The 16,661-nt window shown below is 38.6% G+C and overlaps 1 protein-coding gene across 1 annotated transcript in view; it reads left to right on the top strand.

The window, feature by feature from the left end:
• Positions 1-7,032: 7,032 nt before the first annotated feature.
• Positions 7,033-16,661, top strand: part of KIAA1109 (KIAA1109 ortholog) — a 100,401-nt gene continuing 90,772 nt past the window's right edge. The window contains exons 1-4 of the mRNA XM_009869187.1: positions 7,033-7,156; positions 10,706-10,822; positions 12,665-12,743; positions 13,344-13,408. Of these exons, the coding sequence (XP_009867489.1) occupies positions 7,060-7,156; positions 10,706-10,822; positions 12,665-12,743; positions 13,344-13,408 (358 nt within the window). The 5' untranslated portion in view covers positions 7,033-7,059. The remainder of the gene's footprint in view (positions 7,157-10,705; positions 10,823-12,664; positions 12,744-13,343; positions 13,409-16,661) is intronic.

Here is a 16,661-nt window from a genome sequence, read left to right on the forward strand (position 1 = left end):
CCCGGGCCAGGAGGAGGCCGGAGGGGCTGCTCCCCGTCTGCTGCGCTCCCCCGGTGCTGAGGGGGCGGCGATGTGCGCGTCCCGCCTCGTTCGCCCACCGGGGCGTTGTGTTGTCGGTACCGGCGTGCCCCCCCTCTTCTTCCCTGTCTTGTGCGAGGCTGCGAGAGGAGTATCCTCCGGTCCTACGGCTTCCTATTTTTGTTTTACTGGTTTTGCTTTGTTGTTTTTGTTTCTTTTGTATGTGTCTTCTGTAGATTAGCACCGTGCAGAAAGGGGGTGAGGTCAGAAAACAGGAGTTCAGGCGCTTGCCGTTGGGTTTGGCCTGAGAGGAAAGTTTCCCTTTCATTCCCCGAGCCGGGGTAAGGCCGGCTCTGCCAGCGCCTGTGGCTTTAACGCACACATGGGTTTACCGCAAAATGCACCTGCTTTTTGAGGTGTCTTGTGATAATGATGTACTTGCACTTCACATTGTCAGTAAAAATTTGGATGTATTTATCAATATGACATGCTTTTAGCATGTTTATATGGTGGAGATGTGTTTTAAAGGTCAGTGTATAGGTGATATCCCTGTCATAATCTATGCCTAGATTTGTTTCCAATCTTAAGTTACGTCTCCACAGCACTGTTCACTAAACTTCCTTATAACGTCCAAACTTGGTAGTTGGCTATAAAACATGTACGTTTTGCCTCTCTTTGTAATTTTAACAGGTTTGACATGAAAAAGACCCTGAGTGTTGCCATGGAAGTTGTTCTGTTTTGTCACTTAATTAGTAAATTCTGCTTTTCTGACTTGTTTTTCTTGTGCCTTTGCTTTTTTTCCCCCTCAATTTTTATGTACAAGATGTAAAGACCAGGTAGGCTATCAGTCCAGAAGTTTTTGGCAACTGAGAAGAAAAGCAAGAATAGTCGTTATGTTGGTAAAAGTACGTTAATAGGTTATTCAAACAGTTGTTGATAAAAGCATTCGGATTTGTTTGGGCATTCAGCTGTAAGTCAATGTTAGGGGATGTTTGCCGAGGATTATGGCCTGAGTTTGCACAATTTGATGGTATTCGTGCGTTAGTACCTTTTGCTCATGGTAAATCTGCTGGAGTTGGTTGGGTGGAGATACGTTCATGTATGGAACTTCTCTAGGGTGAGTTTTCATCCTCTCCTATGGCCATGCTGGAGTAACTCCCCTTTTGGGTGTGCTGTTAAGAAACTTTGCCATGTCACATGTCAGCTGCTCTTTGCTAATTGGCCCTTTGCGTAATTTTATCACGTGGAAAATAGGCAAAAGTTTACTGCTTTTTGTCAGCAGCGTACAGAGTTATCTTGTGTTCACAGTGGTTTTGAAATGTGCTTTCTCCTGGTAACTTGTCTTATATAACTTCTTCTAGTACTTGTTGCTGCACCAGAATCTTTTGAGTTGACTGCGCACTGGGACAGACACTAATGAAGATCTGTATGTACTTAGCTTAAGGGTGATGGTATATTTAGTTGCAAGACTGATGTTTAGTTTGATTTAGGGCAGTTTTCCCTAAGTTGTGGTGGTGTGTCAGAGAAATTTAGGGGAAGTACTTCTGGAGAAATTCATATGTAGAGTGTGGAAGACTCCAATAGGGTATTTCTGAGGTACAATGCTGTAGTTCAGATTAATAAAAGGGAGGGGGAAAACAGAAAGAGGCCCTTGCTTTGTAGTTGAGACAAGAGCCTGAAAGGTGTTTGTTACTGTTTTTTCTTAATAGATGAGTGTGCATGAGGGAAGTTCTTATTTCTACTTATACGAGCCCTTAAGTTGTGCTATCTGGGGTGGGGGGTTTTTTTTGACTTTGTGTTTTGTTGTTCTGCAGTATCAAAAGCTGGCAATGGAAGCAGCAGAACAACCCTCTCCTTGGAACAAGGCTGGGAGCCAAATTATAACCAAATAAAAAAAAATCATCCAAAGTTCAGTTAGGCATTTCTAGACTAGCGCTCAAGTGATGCAAGAAGTACTGCAGTTGATTGCCATAACAGGGATTTGTCTTGGATTTCCTTGAAATTAAAACTCATGTCCTGTCCTGCTAATAAATAAAAAATATATCACTTGTTTTGAGGACTGAATCAGTAGATACTAGTTTCTTCTTCTGTTTTTTTCTCACTGCTATCAGAACAGTGTTGAATTTGATTTTGTTTTGCTTTTTACTGTAGATACTTCTTTAAGGTTTCTATTTCTCTATTAGATAAAATAAATCTCATGTAGGCTACTGCAAGAATGATTTAAGATTATGTTACAGTTCCTTTGAATGTAGTTCAATTTTGTTTTAGTTAATTTTTAAGTGACTGTGTTACTTACTAACATGAGCTACTGTAGTGCAAATTACGTTTACCTAAGGCTGTCCACACACCAGTTTAACTGGGTGTGACTGCTGTGCTCTGAGTTCGGCTATTTTCAGTGAACATTGTAGCACAATTTCATTAGTATAGTTACTGCAGTAGTTTAGTTTGTTTAGAGTTTACTGCTCTTGTTAGTTCAAGCACTGGTGAAGAAAACAGGCCTGAATTTTAGTTCTTATTTGAAAAAGTTCTTTTTAAAAAAAGAACTGTTAATCTTTCATTGGATATAAGATGTGAAGCTAGTGCAACTTGTCAGGTAGCTGAACTGCTGTATGGGTGCTGTCACCTAGCTCATTTTTTGTGCACGTGGTTTTTTTAGAACAGCTTTACTCCTCTTCCTTCCTCTTTCCTGTGCTTGTTGATTAAAACAGCTGAACTTTCTAAATTATGCTGGGATGGGTTGGAAGTCTTGAGACCTAGCCAGAGTGTTTTGGGAAAGATGCCAGGGTTGGCAGCTTTCTGTTGTGCGAAATGTGTCTAATGTGCTTCTGGGTGCTGACAGTCTTGCCATAGCTTCAGAGGGAAATTCAGACAAGTGGTGTTTGTGTTGGTGAGACTGCTTTCTAATATAATTTAATTATCTAAAGCTGTGATGTCTTAGCAGCTCTTGCTAGAGACCACTTGAAGGAAGGTGATGCAGTGGGTGGGATGCAAAAAGGCGATTTCTTCCCTTTTAGCTAAGGAACCACTATGGGTATGGCTCCTTTACCACAGACGTCAAGCATCCAGGTATATTATGGATGTTCATTTATTCAGACTAGGGGGATTTAACTCCTGTTGTTTAATTGTCATTTTGGATGTAAGTATGACTCCACTGTCTTGTTATTGCTGTGGAAGTTGGGAGTTGACTATCCTCAGAGTGGTAGTTAACCTCTAATAACATCAATTAACATATATTCAGTAAGCGCTTGATTTCTTTCGGGATCTGAGGAATATGTCTGACAAATTTAAACTCCTGGTTGATTCCCCCCATGAAGTCCAGTAATAATCAGGGGATTGGCATAATCTGTTATCTCCCTATCTGCTTTATAACTGTAAAAGTGTTTTTTTTCAGTATCATGAAAAGCTATGTCTTTTTCCCACCTGTTTCCACAAAGTGTGCCAGAAGTGTTACAAAGGATGTTATAAACAGACATTTCTTTCTCTCTTTCTTTGTCTTATACATCCAGACCCACATTACCCTAATGCTCTTGAGCATTAAATGAAATTTCTATTGCCTTCATCCTCAGTTATAGATACAGGACAGCCTTTTACAGGTGGGTTGTTGCTCCCTTGGCTGTAGTCTCTGCCAACCGACTTTACTTTGGTGACCGGGCTTCTCTTGTGTTTTTCTTTTGTCAACTCTTTAATACATGCATGCTTTCGGTAAATTTTTAATGGCTTTGTTCAATCAGAGGTTTGTTCTTGGTGTTAAGTGTTAACGTGCTCAGGCTGAGGTTCAGATCAGTGTACTGATCTGATGCAACTAAAATGTGTTTGTAAAGACTTGAAGTGGTTGCTTTTGAATGTTTGGCTTTTTAGGGATAGAATATTTGCTGTGAAAATCAGGTCTAGTTTGGAATACTAGAAGCAGGCTGGAAATGAGCTGCATCCCCCCATCCCTTACATCTTTTTAGTACTGAGAAAAATTGATTAATGCGTGACACAAGTAATTAAATTTTACTTTTTAAAGTCTGCTAAGTGTATTTTAAGTGTGCAAATAAATCAAAACACTTGTTAAAAGTTTTAGGCTGTGTTCTGGTGTATCAATTGAGCTCATTATCAGAAAACAGTTGGGACCTTGAGAAAATACTGTAAATAAATTCAGAGAGGTAAATATTGGTTTCTGGACTTTGCTTCCTGTTTGGTGAATTTTCTTTCCTCTATTAGCTGGATTGGTAAGAGTCAGTTCTTCCAAGAGTTGTCTTGTAATATTGGCAAAGTATACTATTTCTTCAGAAGAATACAGTAGCAGGGGGCATGGAAATTACAGACTCATCAACCTATGGGTCAGTGTTCCTGGAGAATGTGGTAGTTAATGTTTTGTCTGACTGTGAAATAGTTTTGTCCAGAGGAGTAAACATAACAGAAGATGGATGAGCCCAGGCAGCTGAGAGGTATGCACAATTTAAATCTAGGGTTTCAGTATGTGGAGCATGAAAGATGAGGGCAGAGAGGTGCAGGACTGTCAACGGAAAGAAATGCCGATTACTGAAAGTATCCTGAGAAGACTATGTCTGTTTCTCTTAACAATCATGAGCATCCAGATCCTGCCTCTCAGTCCCCTATGGTATTTAAATGCACAGGGACGTTATAAACAGTGTGCACTGCTTAAGTCTCTGTGTGCACGCGCTTTCTGTTACACTAATTCATGTGGCCGAAATCGCTCCATAATCTGGGTGGATTAAGCACCTGCTTCCTCCAAGACAAATACTGAGAGGCCAACACTTAGTGCGGATATTGCTACCTGGTTTTGGATGATTATACTTTTGTTTAGATCATCCTCATCCTCAGGTGGCTCAAGGGCCAAGGGTGCCACAACAAAAACTGCCGGTGGGGCAGAGTGTTGAAGCATCAACTGTGGAGCTTCAGGAATGATGTGTTGATACATGATGACTGATGGGGAATTCCTTTATTTATTTGCATGCAAACAGTGAATGCATTCCAGAAAGCTTCCAAGGATGTCCAATTTATGGTTATGGATAGTGGTGACAAAAAAATTATGAACGTGGTCTTTATTGAAATAAGTAACTACTAGGATCTCATGACTTGCAGTCACTGAGTTGTCTTGCAGCAGTCTTATTCAGTGGGTTAAGATATTTAATGTCCTGCCCCAGTATCGCGTAACATTGGTTGATAATTTCTTAAGAAAAAGCCACAGATTGCTTTTATGAGTAATGAAATAGTGGTGGTATTCGTTAAGGTGGTAGGTGGTCCTCACCAATTTACAGCATTTCCTTGGTGTTCTTTCTCACAGGAGAGTGACTGTGTTGTCTCTTGGGAAGAAACAGAAAAGTTCTTTCTTTGTTCATGCCCAAAGCATTGATTTTGGTATCTCTAGTTACCCTGTCATCCACGGGTTAAAGGCTCTTAGAGGCAGCCTGCAGAGGCATCATAGGCTGCCTAACAGAAGTTGATGTGTGGATTTTATTATAAAGATACTGGGAAAGCCTTAAAGCAAATCATGATGCCATTATGTGATTTAATTTGCTGTTGCCATGTACCTTCTAAGAGAAGGGCTGCTTCTTTTAAAGTGTGTGTTTGTGTGATGCTTGCTGCTCCCTTTTCTGTAGGGGAGCTAAGGTAGTAGCTCCTTTATCATCACTACTGAAAGCCATGTCTGGTGTTTTGGTGGTGTGTTGGTTTTTTTTTGTGTGTGTGTCTCTCTGTTTATTGCTTTTGTATTCTTTTCTACTCATTCTGTTCCTTGTTTTGAAAGAGCTAGTGAGTTGATTATTAGCATTTATTCTTGGGATTCTACTTCTGTTTTAGCTCAAAGCATAGGTTCTTGATTCAGGATACTGTATTCACCCAAATGTAGGGGAGAAACAAGTACAGTTAAAGCAGAGTTTTATGAACTCCTTCGATAGTTTGTTTTCAAGTTTTAACAGTGAGAGCATGGATATTACAGGAAAAAATGAGTAAATTGTTGATTTTATTGCTAATGCTTACAAATACTGACTATTCCGAAGATTTATGCTCAGGAGCTAAGGTCTTACGAATGTTACTTAGTTTTATGTGCTAGAGCTCTTGATGAAGAGCATTAGAGACTTCATGCAGAAAGCAAATGAAGTTTTCTCTTTTTTGAGGTTTGAGTACTGGCAGGAACACAGGCTGCCAGCAGCTGCAAAGTGTTGAGGAAAAACAAAAAAGGTAGAATTAATGCCTATTTTCCTATAAGAGGGCTTGACAGAAAACAACCAGGGCGGAAGACTTCAGTTGAAACTAATGCAAGTAAAATACTGTTGTGTAATTACAGATATTTCAGAATTGAGCTACTCCCCGTTAATTACACTTTATTAATATAACCCAGTTGCAAGGTGGTTTGAGTAAGTGTGTGAGATCAGAAGGACTGGTTTTCTGCTCTCTTAACAGAGACACTATGTATTCACTTTTTATAAGATGAAGCAAATTGATCCTAAAGCAGAAGAATTAATGGACACAGTGGGTTAAGATATTATTGGAATTTTCCACAACTCCTGAAACTGTCTACTTTGGCATTTCCATCCCCAGGGGCTGTGAGTTTAGTCTTGTTATTGTCTCCTGTTCCCATCTTGAATGTTAGAAGGCTTCATACAAACTTGTTTTTCTTGGTATATTCGGTTACTTTTTTGACTTACTGCTATGCTACAAGTTTTACACATGTATTTGCTATTATATGCAGTGTAGGGCATCCAGAGTCCTAAATCTGGACAGCATGTTTTGGCATTCTGTTGATCTGTAACCTTATTTTGGTGCCTGGAAACTTTGAGCAAAGGTGAGGGGAAGTCTTTCTGGAGTATTAAAGGGTAGCTGAGAATCATGAAGATGTTATTGAAGGAATAGAACAAGTAGATTCATAGCTGTGTGAAACAGACTGTTAGAGATGATGAAAGAGACTGTTAGAGATGATTTGATGTAGTACATATTATTTTTTTTCCAAGCTGTATTTGACTTCTTACTATTTTTTTGTTTGTTTTTTTTTTTCTTCAGTTCTATACGAGCCGGTGCAGAAGAAATTTAGCAATGGATCAAAGAAAAAATGACAGTTTTGTCCCAAGTATCACACAGTTGGAAGACTTCTTAACAGAACATGACTCAAATGTTGTTTGGCTGTTAGTTGGTAAGGTGAATGTATTCTGGTTTGATTAAGTGGGGTTTTTTTTGTGTGTGACTTTGAAGTGTATGTCTCTAAATGCTAGTATGTCAATATCGCATTTCTTACCAAATTAAATAAAAAACATTGAAAGGAGATTTTTATTTGTCATACAACTGTTTAGTGAGGCATGGTATTGCGGCTTCAGTGATTCAAAAGGAAAAAATACAGAGCTTGAGATATGAGTCAGGCTGCAACACTTGGGAGATAAGTTCAATGTGCTCTGCAACTGTGAAACTGTAAAATAACTCAGTGAGAACTTCTCTCCAGGAAATAAATTTTTCCTAACACCAGAGTAAGCTGGTGTTTAACTGTAATACCATAACAAAGGATTAGCATTGTAGCACACGACAGGCTGACACAAAAACTTCTTTATGGCAATGTGTACATATCTGCCCTTTCGTATGGTGTAGTTGGAATAATGGTATATAAAGACTCTTGTGTTTAAAGCCACAACTTCTGGACTAAATTGTGTGTCACAATAAGCCCTTAAGTCAACCTTTCGTGTACTTGTTTATGGGATGTTTTTGTACATGTGCATGAATTAGGGATCCCTATTTTTCTGTAACACTAGTGTGGTTCTTTATGTTTATGTGTAGGCACTTATTTTCTGCATCTATGAATAGGTGGATCAGGGACAGCAAAAGAAACATTAAGTTGTATTCAGGTCCAGATGAGAGTGCTAGATGTGTGTGATGCATTTGGGCTTTCCCTAAGACAGATAGCGCTTCTCAGCCTTGATTCTTAGACCTGGAGTGAGAGGCAGTGCAGGAAAAACAGGTTTAATTTTAGACTTCTGGAGAGTTAAAGCATGTCCGTTAGCTATTGACATACTGGAATTATTTTTTGGTAGGCCAGACTGAATGAAAAGGACATAGGAAAGGAGCCGAGAGTGCTTTCTGAATATTTATTTCATTTTTCATCTGTTGACATTGACAATTCTTACTCAACATCAAATTCAAAGTGTAATCAAGATAAGAATAAGAGAAGTCATCATTTTGATAGTTGCTCATGGTAAAATACGGAACAGATGCAGAACACATATGAAATATGTTTATCCAGAAGCTTTGACTTGAGACTTAAGGATGTTCAGGTTTTTCACCAAAGAGTAAAAGTGTCAAATTGAGGCCTGTAGAATTGTCTTTCTCTGGTTTTCACTCTCTGCACTGGATTATTAGAGCTAACTATTAGTAATTTGAGCAATTCCACGTAAGAGCTAAAATTTAAACCACAAGTTCTGCTTATTTGTTTGAATATATTAAACTTAGTAAGTGTCTGTTTCACAGAGGACTGTGTGGAATATCAAGAAATGACATAGTTTGTTCCCTTTTTCTATGAGTGGAATGACCTATATACAGTTACACAGTTTGGGGGAGCTGCGGATCTCTTTCACTTTAAGAAACCACTTGGTATTCCAGAAACTATGACACAAACAACAGAAAAACCTGGGTAGCCTTCTGTTATTAGGAGGTTTGGAAAGAAACATACTAAAGTAATATTAACTGACCCAGTTTCAACCAACCATTCCTCCTTTGCTTCCATCTGCTGGCTTATGGTATCCTGTTATAAGAGAGAAAAAAAAAAAAATCAATAGTTTCTTCTGGTGAATGCTGAAGGAGCAGCTAACTATTGATTCCTGGAAGTTAGGTGATGAATTCTAGAAATAAGCATGCTCCTCAAAGAGCTGTTGCTCAATTCTGGAATAATTTCGAAAAATCACATTCAGTAAAACTTCCAAAATGGGATTTCCAAAATGCAGTTTCAGTGAAGAGACTTTAAAAATCAATAATACAATAAGGAGATTAACAGAGTTTATGGGATCTGTCACTTAATAGTAAAGACTGTGTTTGTGGAAGGAGATGAAAAGGCTGCCTCTGCGTCTGAGGTGAGACTAGTGAAGGACTATAGCGCTGAGAAACTGTACCAGTTGGTTGGTTTTTCTCAGGATATGTCACCCTAAGAGGAAACCTTGACTTTAGATATCTAAAAATTAAATGTTTAGCTGGACTGAATCTCAAATTAAGTTGCGTTACTGGAATGACACCCTTGGAGTGTGAGTCAGTTCACCTTTGTCCCTACATTGATAGAGGATCAGCAGCGAGTTCCTCTGTGAACAGGAAGAGATAAACTCTGCCCTTGGAGAGTGTGCTTTCACTGAATACCGAGAGCACTTTATTTTCTGGGGAGTAGTTTTAACCCTCCCTGCCTTCTTCCCATGTCATCACCCACGCAGATCTGTTTTACGTGTCAGCTACCCTGCTCGTGTATGAGCTACTTGAATTTTGGCCACACTGGATCTATTTTCAAGTAAGAAAAAGACCAAGTCATTTAGGTCACACTCTTCTGTCTTACACTCGTCTTTCAGCAGAGCACAGGAGTATTACAAAGCAGTGGAGCATTTCACTGCGGGAAAAAAAGAATGGATTGTTTATATCTTTTTTTTTTGAGGTTTTTCTAGTTTTTTCTTTTTTTTTGGAGTCATTACGTGAACTCTTTAGAGAGTGATGGTGTCGTACCCATGTGCCTTTCTGCACTTCAGCTTCTAAACAAAAGACACAATAAATCTTGAGTGCTTGAATATGAAGTGTATACATAAATAAAAGTTTTCTGTTACAAAATTTGGTAGTGTAATGAAGAGAGATACCTCAAATACAAAAATAGACTTTTTCCTTACCATGCTTTGGACGAAACATTAAGGTAATTTTCAGCGAAGGGAGTTAGAACTAGTACATTCCCTGGCAGTCCCATTCCTTTTGGGTTTGTCCTTCTGGAAGCTTTGAGAACTTTTGTAGTAGTTAGAAATAGGTTACTAGCTCTTAATCAACTAAAGTAAAAATTACTTTGGGGATTAGCAGACCTTTTTTTTTTTTTTATTGTTTAAACATGTTTCTCATTGGATTGCTTTTTCTTTTTTTCCTCATCAAATTCCATGCTTGAACTGTTGATGGATTTCTACTTACCCGAGGACTGGTACATTTCTTTCAGGATTCAACAACTTAAGAAATGGTTTCAGATGTGATAATGTTGTTTCCTGTGCTAAGACATCAAAGACTAGAAACTTAAGTTACAGTTCATGGTTTGGAGAAGGGTGGAGGAAGCATGTGATGTGATTGTTGTGGTGGTGGTTTTTTAGGCTGTCTTGAAATAAATGGCTACGTGGGTAATGCATGTTACGATTTGACCTATGAAATGAAGCGTCGTGGATGATAAGGGGTGTATGAACTATGTGGTGCCTTTTGTGGGTCTTTCAGAAGACAGTTCTGTTTATATTGGGGAACATAAGAGCGGTGAAGAATCTATCTTTTTCTCAACTATTTCCCCTTCTTTTGTCCCCCCATCTAGTCACACTCCTCTTGCAACATCTCTCTGAAACCACTCACTCAAGCATCTGATCTGTTTGAATTTTTTTTTTTGGACACTAGGAAGAACACTGTTTTTTGTTTGTAGTCTTGATAGGTTTTTATCTAGGTCAGCATACTTCAAAAAATATTTTAATTCATTTTAATCTTTCAACAGCGACAATATTGTCTTGTGGATGGATTATCTACCTAACTTATTATAATTCCCGGAACATTGGACTCATTTTAACGTTGGTACTTAACAGATTGTATAAACATGGCTACATCCATATTGGTGAGTTATAATTACTGTTGTGCTTTTGTTTATCTGCTGCCTTTTATTTTACCTCAATTTACTGAGAAGTTGAAGTAAAATCAATGTGATTCTTGGGTATAGTAATTTCAAAATGATCAGCATGGCTTTTAATTTGAGAGGAAAACCAGGTTCAGTGTATGCCTTAAGGTAAGATTCTTGGGGTAGGTAGAAAAACAACCCCTTTTTCATGGAAGTCTCTCATTATTTTCTATTTAGGTTCACTTGGCAGGTTTTTTTGTAGGTTGAGTTGACTTTTTTCTGTTTCGTCTGTAGACTTTGTATACTTAAAATCTGAACATGTTCCACTACCCCTTTTTCAAAGCCCTCTAACTACACTGGATAGTGTCCTAAAAGGACAAGACTCATCTCAGTCCCCTGTGGAACCTGCCTGAGCTGCTTCTGCATTTGCCTTACAATTTGGTGTTTTGAGGTGCACCTTCCCACTCCCTGACACCTTTGAGGAGGCTTATTTGGCATCTGCAAAGTGGGTAACAACTGCTGGAGGGGGCTCAGAGGGGCTCTGCGGAGATTCTCAAGCCTCAGCTCCTTGCTTTCTAAATAAACTAGTCAGAACTCATCATGTTAATCCATACTAGGACTGTGATATGTAGGATTTATACTGCCTAGAACATTTGCATTAATATCCATTAACTTTTTTATATATATTTTAAAACATTTTTGAATAAAACAGGTCAGTACAAATCACTTGGGCGCTCACCCACATTACAAAAATATCTGATGCTGAGTCACAGAGGACTGTATCTGGCAACCTTACACTGACTGCACTTTTAATTTTCTTTAATTTTCTTTCATTTATTGTTCTGTGCCTTCCTCTTACTGCTTCCTGGAATGATGATGACTTTAGTTCTGGACTTTTTCTGTCACTTTTGATAATCAGTGCAGTGAAAATTTAAAACCAACCAAACAACCCACCTGTATCCACCCGCCAAAGAGATCCTTGCAATAATTTGCTTATGTCCTCAAGAGTTTAAGAACTGTAATCCAAACCATTTTCAAATCAAACTTTTGGAAGAGCAAAATAGATGAAATACTTATTGGCTGCTACACTTGATCTATGGACTTTTAGTAAAATTTCTCTGTGAAATTGCTGTTAAGTAAAGATAGCTGGACATAGCTGGCCAAAAATATGGTGTTCTTCATAAACTTAATCAGTAAGAGGAACATAACGCTAATTAAACCCCATGATCTACAGCTTGGCTTCAATCGATTAATGTTGATTTTTATTTTTATTTTTTCTGTAACAAATCATGGTTTACTTAAGTTTCTGTGAGCGAGGTGAAAAGCCCTAGGAAAAATATTGGCTATTCCATTGCCTGCTGGGCTTTTCATGCTTATTAATTCTTCCTGCTCTAAACATAATTTTTCTTAATAATTGGACTAAAAACTCACAGCCATTCAAAATTTGAAAAATTACTTTATCAGGAATCTCTATTTTTCTAATTATGATCTTGTATATAATAGCTTGGTAGTATACATGTTCAAATCTTCCCTAACAGTTTTCAGAAGCTTTGCAAGGCACACGAGTGTTCCTGAGTAACTAGCGTGTCTCGGGGGGTTGGTTGTATCCCTGGGTAGTGCCAAACCCAGCAACTTGTAGAGCTGCATGCTTTTGTCTTGCATACTCTATGATTCCATGTTCTGAATATTTGACTTTGCTTCTCCTATGAAAGTCTGTGTTTTAAAAGGGAAGATATGCAGTAAACTCCTTTCAGATAATTGAATACTATATTTTTCCTCTTGAGAAAATAAAGCATTGACAAGTTTAGGCCGATACCTGATAAATATTTTTTTTCACACTAGGTTCCTTTTCGTTCTCTGTGCTTTCTGGAAAAGTCATGGTTCGTGAAATCTATTTCATCACAGAAGACATGTCTATCAGGTGTGGATTTCCAAGGGAGTTTTTCTTCTGAATAGCAATTTCAAATGCAGTAAATGTATTTCTCTAAATAACACATACCAAAATACTGTCTTAAAGACGAGCAATTAATATATTTTTACATGTTTAAAGATAAGCTGACTCTTCTGGTGGTTGTTAGATACTCATTAGCTCATTTGCTGTTTGAGCACTATGAATTAAAAGTGAGTCTTGGTTAAGATTCTAGTTGTCCTAAATATTTGACAAAGAAAATGCTTTAGAGTGTGACAGAGAACTACATTGTTATTTGTGTCTTTTACTTCCTTGTGCTCACACTCATAAGTATGGAAGATTCATTTTGTTTGATGAACTACGCACTAGAAAATAGTGAATTATTTGGATTCTTATTGTTTAATTTGGAGAGCTTTTGAAGGCAATGGGGTTTTATACGATTTTCAGCCAATGCTGTAAATTGAATGTTGTTACGCTTTATTCATGCTTTAATATTGTTTTTACACTACTGCAACTGCAGGTCTCTGCACTGCATAAGGTGATGCGTCATGTAGGTGCACACAGGGTTTTGGATTATCACTCTCAACTTCTGTTTTGTGTCATTTCATTTAGAATTCAGGATGGATTCATCATATTTCGCTGGTGGAAGATGTACAACCCTAAGCAGAAACAGCATGGTAGGTTTGTCAAAAAGGTTGCAACGTTCAAGTTTACGGGAAGCCTACAGAAAAATGAGTCCTTTGCCCAGTTGCATGTGTGCGGTTCAGTTGTTTTGTATGTGAAGTACATGGAATCATCAGGTGTAAGTTCTTTTAACTGGATGATATGTGTTAGTAGACTAGGACAAGGCACTGAATTAAATACAGGATTCATTTCCAGGAACGTGGACCTTTCTTAAGACAAATGTTTGACCCTAATAGTAGCCTTTGTTATCTGTAGTCTAAGAATATTTGACCCGGTATTGAATTTTGTAAATATGATACAGACTTCTACGTTCTGGAACTGATTTTAGTTTTCATTATTTAGTGTTGTTCTGTCAGCACACATGTTATGGTAGGGAATGTTCTTTAGTATTTGATAACGCTGTGTCTTGATGATATCTGTAGTCATAGATGTGGGAAAGTCTGAAAAATTCATTTATTTTTCTTCCTCATCTCTGACTGAAGAAGGATTATTAACACCAGATGCACAAGATTAATTGCATCTGTGGAAAATGCTGTTAGAAAACCTAAGTATCCCAGTGATGTGTGCTTAGTCATTGATAGGATTAGAATCTGGCTGAGTGAGTCGCAGGTCCTGCCTCTCTGACTTTGGAATCATCACAGCTCTGTTGCTAATTCCAGGAGATCCAGAGAGGGCAACTGTCTACAGCTGAGGAGAGCACTGATTGAGAGAGTCATTCAACTTAGGAGGGGTTTTTTTTTGTGTGTGTCTTTCTCCCCTTGAGAAGTGGCATCTCATGCTGTCAAGCCTCTTAAACTTGTCAGCAAGCTCATGCAACTGTTGCTCTGACAGTACCAACTCAATAGTGGCAGGAGTACCAAGGAGACACCCTTTCAGTGTAGTCATGTAAGGTAGGTCGAGTTGCTCACGTTTTATTGCGGCATTACTAAGTCTCTAAGGTGATAGGACCCAATTTAAGTTCTTTATACAGTAAAAACAGTAACTCAGAAAGTGGAACCTAGCCTTAGAGTTAATTAGATTTTTCCAACCACAGGTTATTGTCCTACAGGTTTTCATAGGATTTTCTTCATCTGCTAGTTAAAATATATTTCTCTAGTGGCTCACATGAGTAGAATTCATGTTCGTTGTGTCTTTCTTATACAGTGGTATTTTTGCTTGACAGTTTTGCCAGGCTTTGACCATTTCTGCTGGCATTTAAGACGGTGTAACTAGTGAATAAATAATCCAAGTAACCAAGGAGGTCTGAGGTGTTTAGCTCTGACAACTAAATAACTTGGATAAAATCCTCTCAAGTAATTATTCTTATTTCTAGGAGAAATAACCTTGCTCACTTTACGTTTTGATTATTTAGCTGAGATACTGTGATTTTTAACCTTGATGGAAAAATCAAGTCTTCGATTCTTAGTACTATATCCTTACCAATCAATACTTTTTAATCTACAGAAATACCTATACCTGACCAAATTACTAAGGCTGATGGTATACTCTGTCTTAAGGGTTTAAGTTTTGTTCAAGGACTATATTTATGTTGAATCGTTTGGGTAGGTGTGATACAAACATTTGACTAAATAATAAATAATACACTTTGATGAAACTCAAAGCAAATGTCCAAACCTTGGCTACATTAGTAAGCTTGATTGCAACAAACGTTGATAAAACTTCAATATCTTGTTATCCATCTGGTAGTTACTTTTACATGTCTTACATATATGCTTCTTGGAATCATTTACCTGACATTCAGATGTGTTTGTCTCCTTCCTTGCCTAGTTTTATTTTTCTGTTCCAGAAGTGTCTTAGGCAACCAAACTGGTGTGCGGAGGTCAAATCGTACTTTTGTTATGAGGAAAAAGACATGTCTCTTTAAATGCCCTTTAAAGAAATGAATTACTACATATTATTTCATTTAGTTAATTAACTCTACTGCTCGCATACAGAAATTGAAAAATTACATTTATTTGTGTTCTTGATGATATTGAGATCTCCCAGGTGAACAGTTGTCCTTGTCATCCTTTGCCTAGATCTTACTGATGCAGGCTGACATTACCAAGAAGTGGGTGTGATAGTGCTTTTTTGAAAACAGGAAGGAACTGAAACTGGCTCATTAATTTTCTCTGTCTCCTGCAAGAAAACTGATGTCATTGTGTTCTGGAAACTCAATGTACATTTACTTCCTTTAAAATTATATCAAAATTTCTGTTAATTTAGGTTTGAGGAGAAAAGATGAGTTGCTGTTGTTGGGGTGACAATTGTATATATCTCTAACACTGGGGAACAGATAGATTTGTTAGAAAAGGGGGTGCATTTAATAAAGCAGGTCTGTCTAAACTTTGGCTCTTGGGCAGCTGCGTTTCACAGAATCACAGAATGTTAGGGGTTGGAAGGGACCTTTGAAGATCATCTAGTCCAACTTTCATCCCAGCATATCTAACCACTACACCATAGCCTCAAGTGCTAGATCTACTTTTTTTTTAAACACCTCCAGGGTTGGTGACTCCACCACCTCCCTGGGCAGCCTGTTCCAGTGCCTCACCACTCGTTCCGTAAAGAACTTCCTCCGAATATCCAATCTAAACTTACCCTGATGCAACTTGAGGCCATTTCCCCTTGTCCTGTCATTAGTAATTAGAGAGAAGAGACCAGCACCAGCCTCGCTACAGCCTCCTTTTAGGTAGTTGTAGAGGGCAATAAGGTCTCCTCTCAGGCTCCTCTTCTCCAGAGTAAACAAACCCAGCTCCCTCAGCCGCTCTTCACAGGGCATGTTTTCCAGACCTCTCACAAGCCTTGTTGCCCTTCTCTGCACCCGCTCCAGCACCTCGATGTCCTTCTTGTACTGTGGTGACCAAAACTGGACACAGTACTTGAGGTGAGGTCTCACGAGTGCCGAGTACAGGGCCAGGATGCCGTTGGCCTTCTTGGCCACCTGGGCACACTGCTGGCTCATGTTCAGCCAGTTTCATGTTCAGTTTCTTCTCTTGACTCTGACCAGAACAGCAGTGGTGTTGGCTTTGACTTTCTAATTTCTGTGGAAAATGTTGCCTTCAGTTTGCACCCCCTGAGTTAGAGCTTGGGGATTGCTATAATGACCGTCGGTGCTACGGCTTCGTGAAGTCTGTTTGACTTAGAAAGAGCAGCTCGGATTTTGGAGCAGCTCAGGTCTCTGGAGTGAATGTGTAACGGGCACTCTTTCAACTGGGTAATTAGGGAGGAATTGTGCAAGCTTTTTCCTCACCTCGACTACATAATTAG

This window comes from Apaloderma vittatum, unplaced genomic scaffold, assembly GCF_000703405.1.
Source record: "Apaloderma vittatum isolate BGI_N311 unplaced genomic scaffold, ASM70340v1 scaffold11035, whole genome shotgun sequence".
In the NCBI taxonomy this organism is placed as follows: domain Eukaryota; kingdom Metazoa; phylum Chordata; class Aves; order Trogoniformes; family Trogonidae; genus Apaloderma; species Apaloderma vittatum.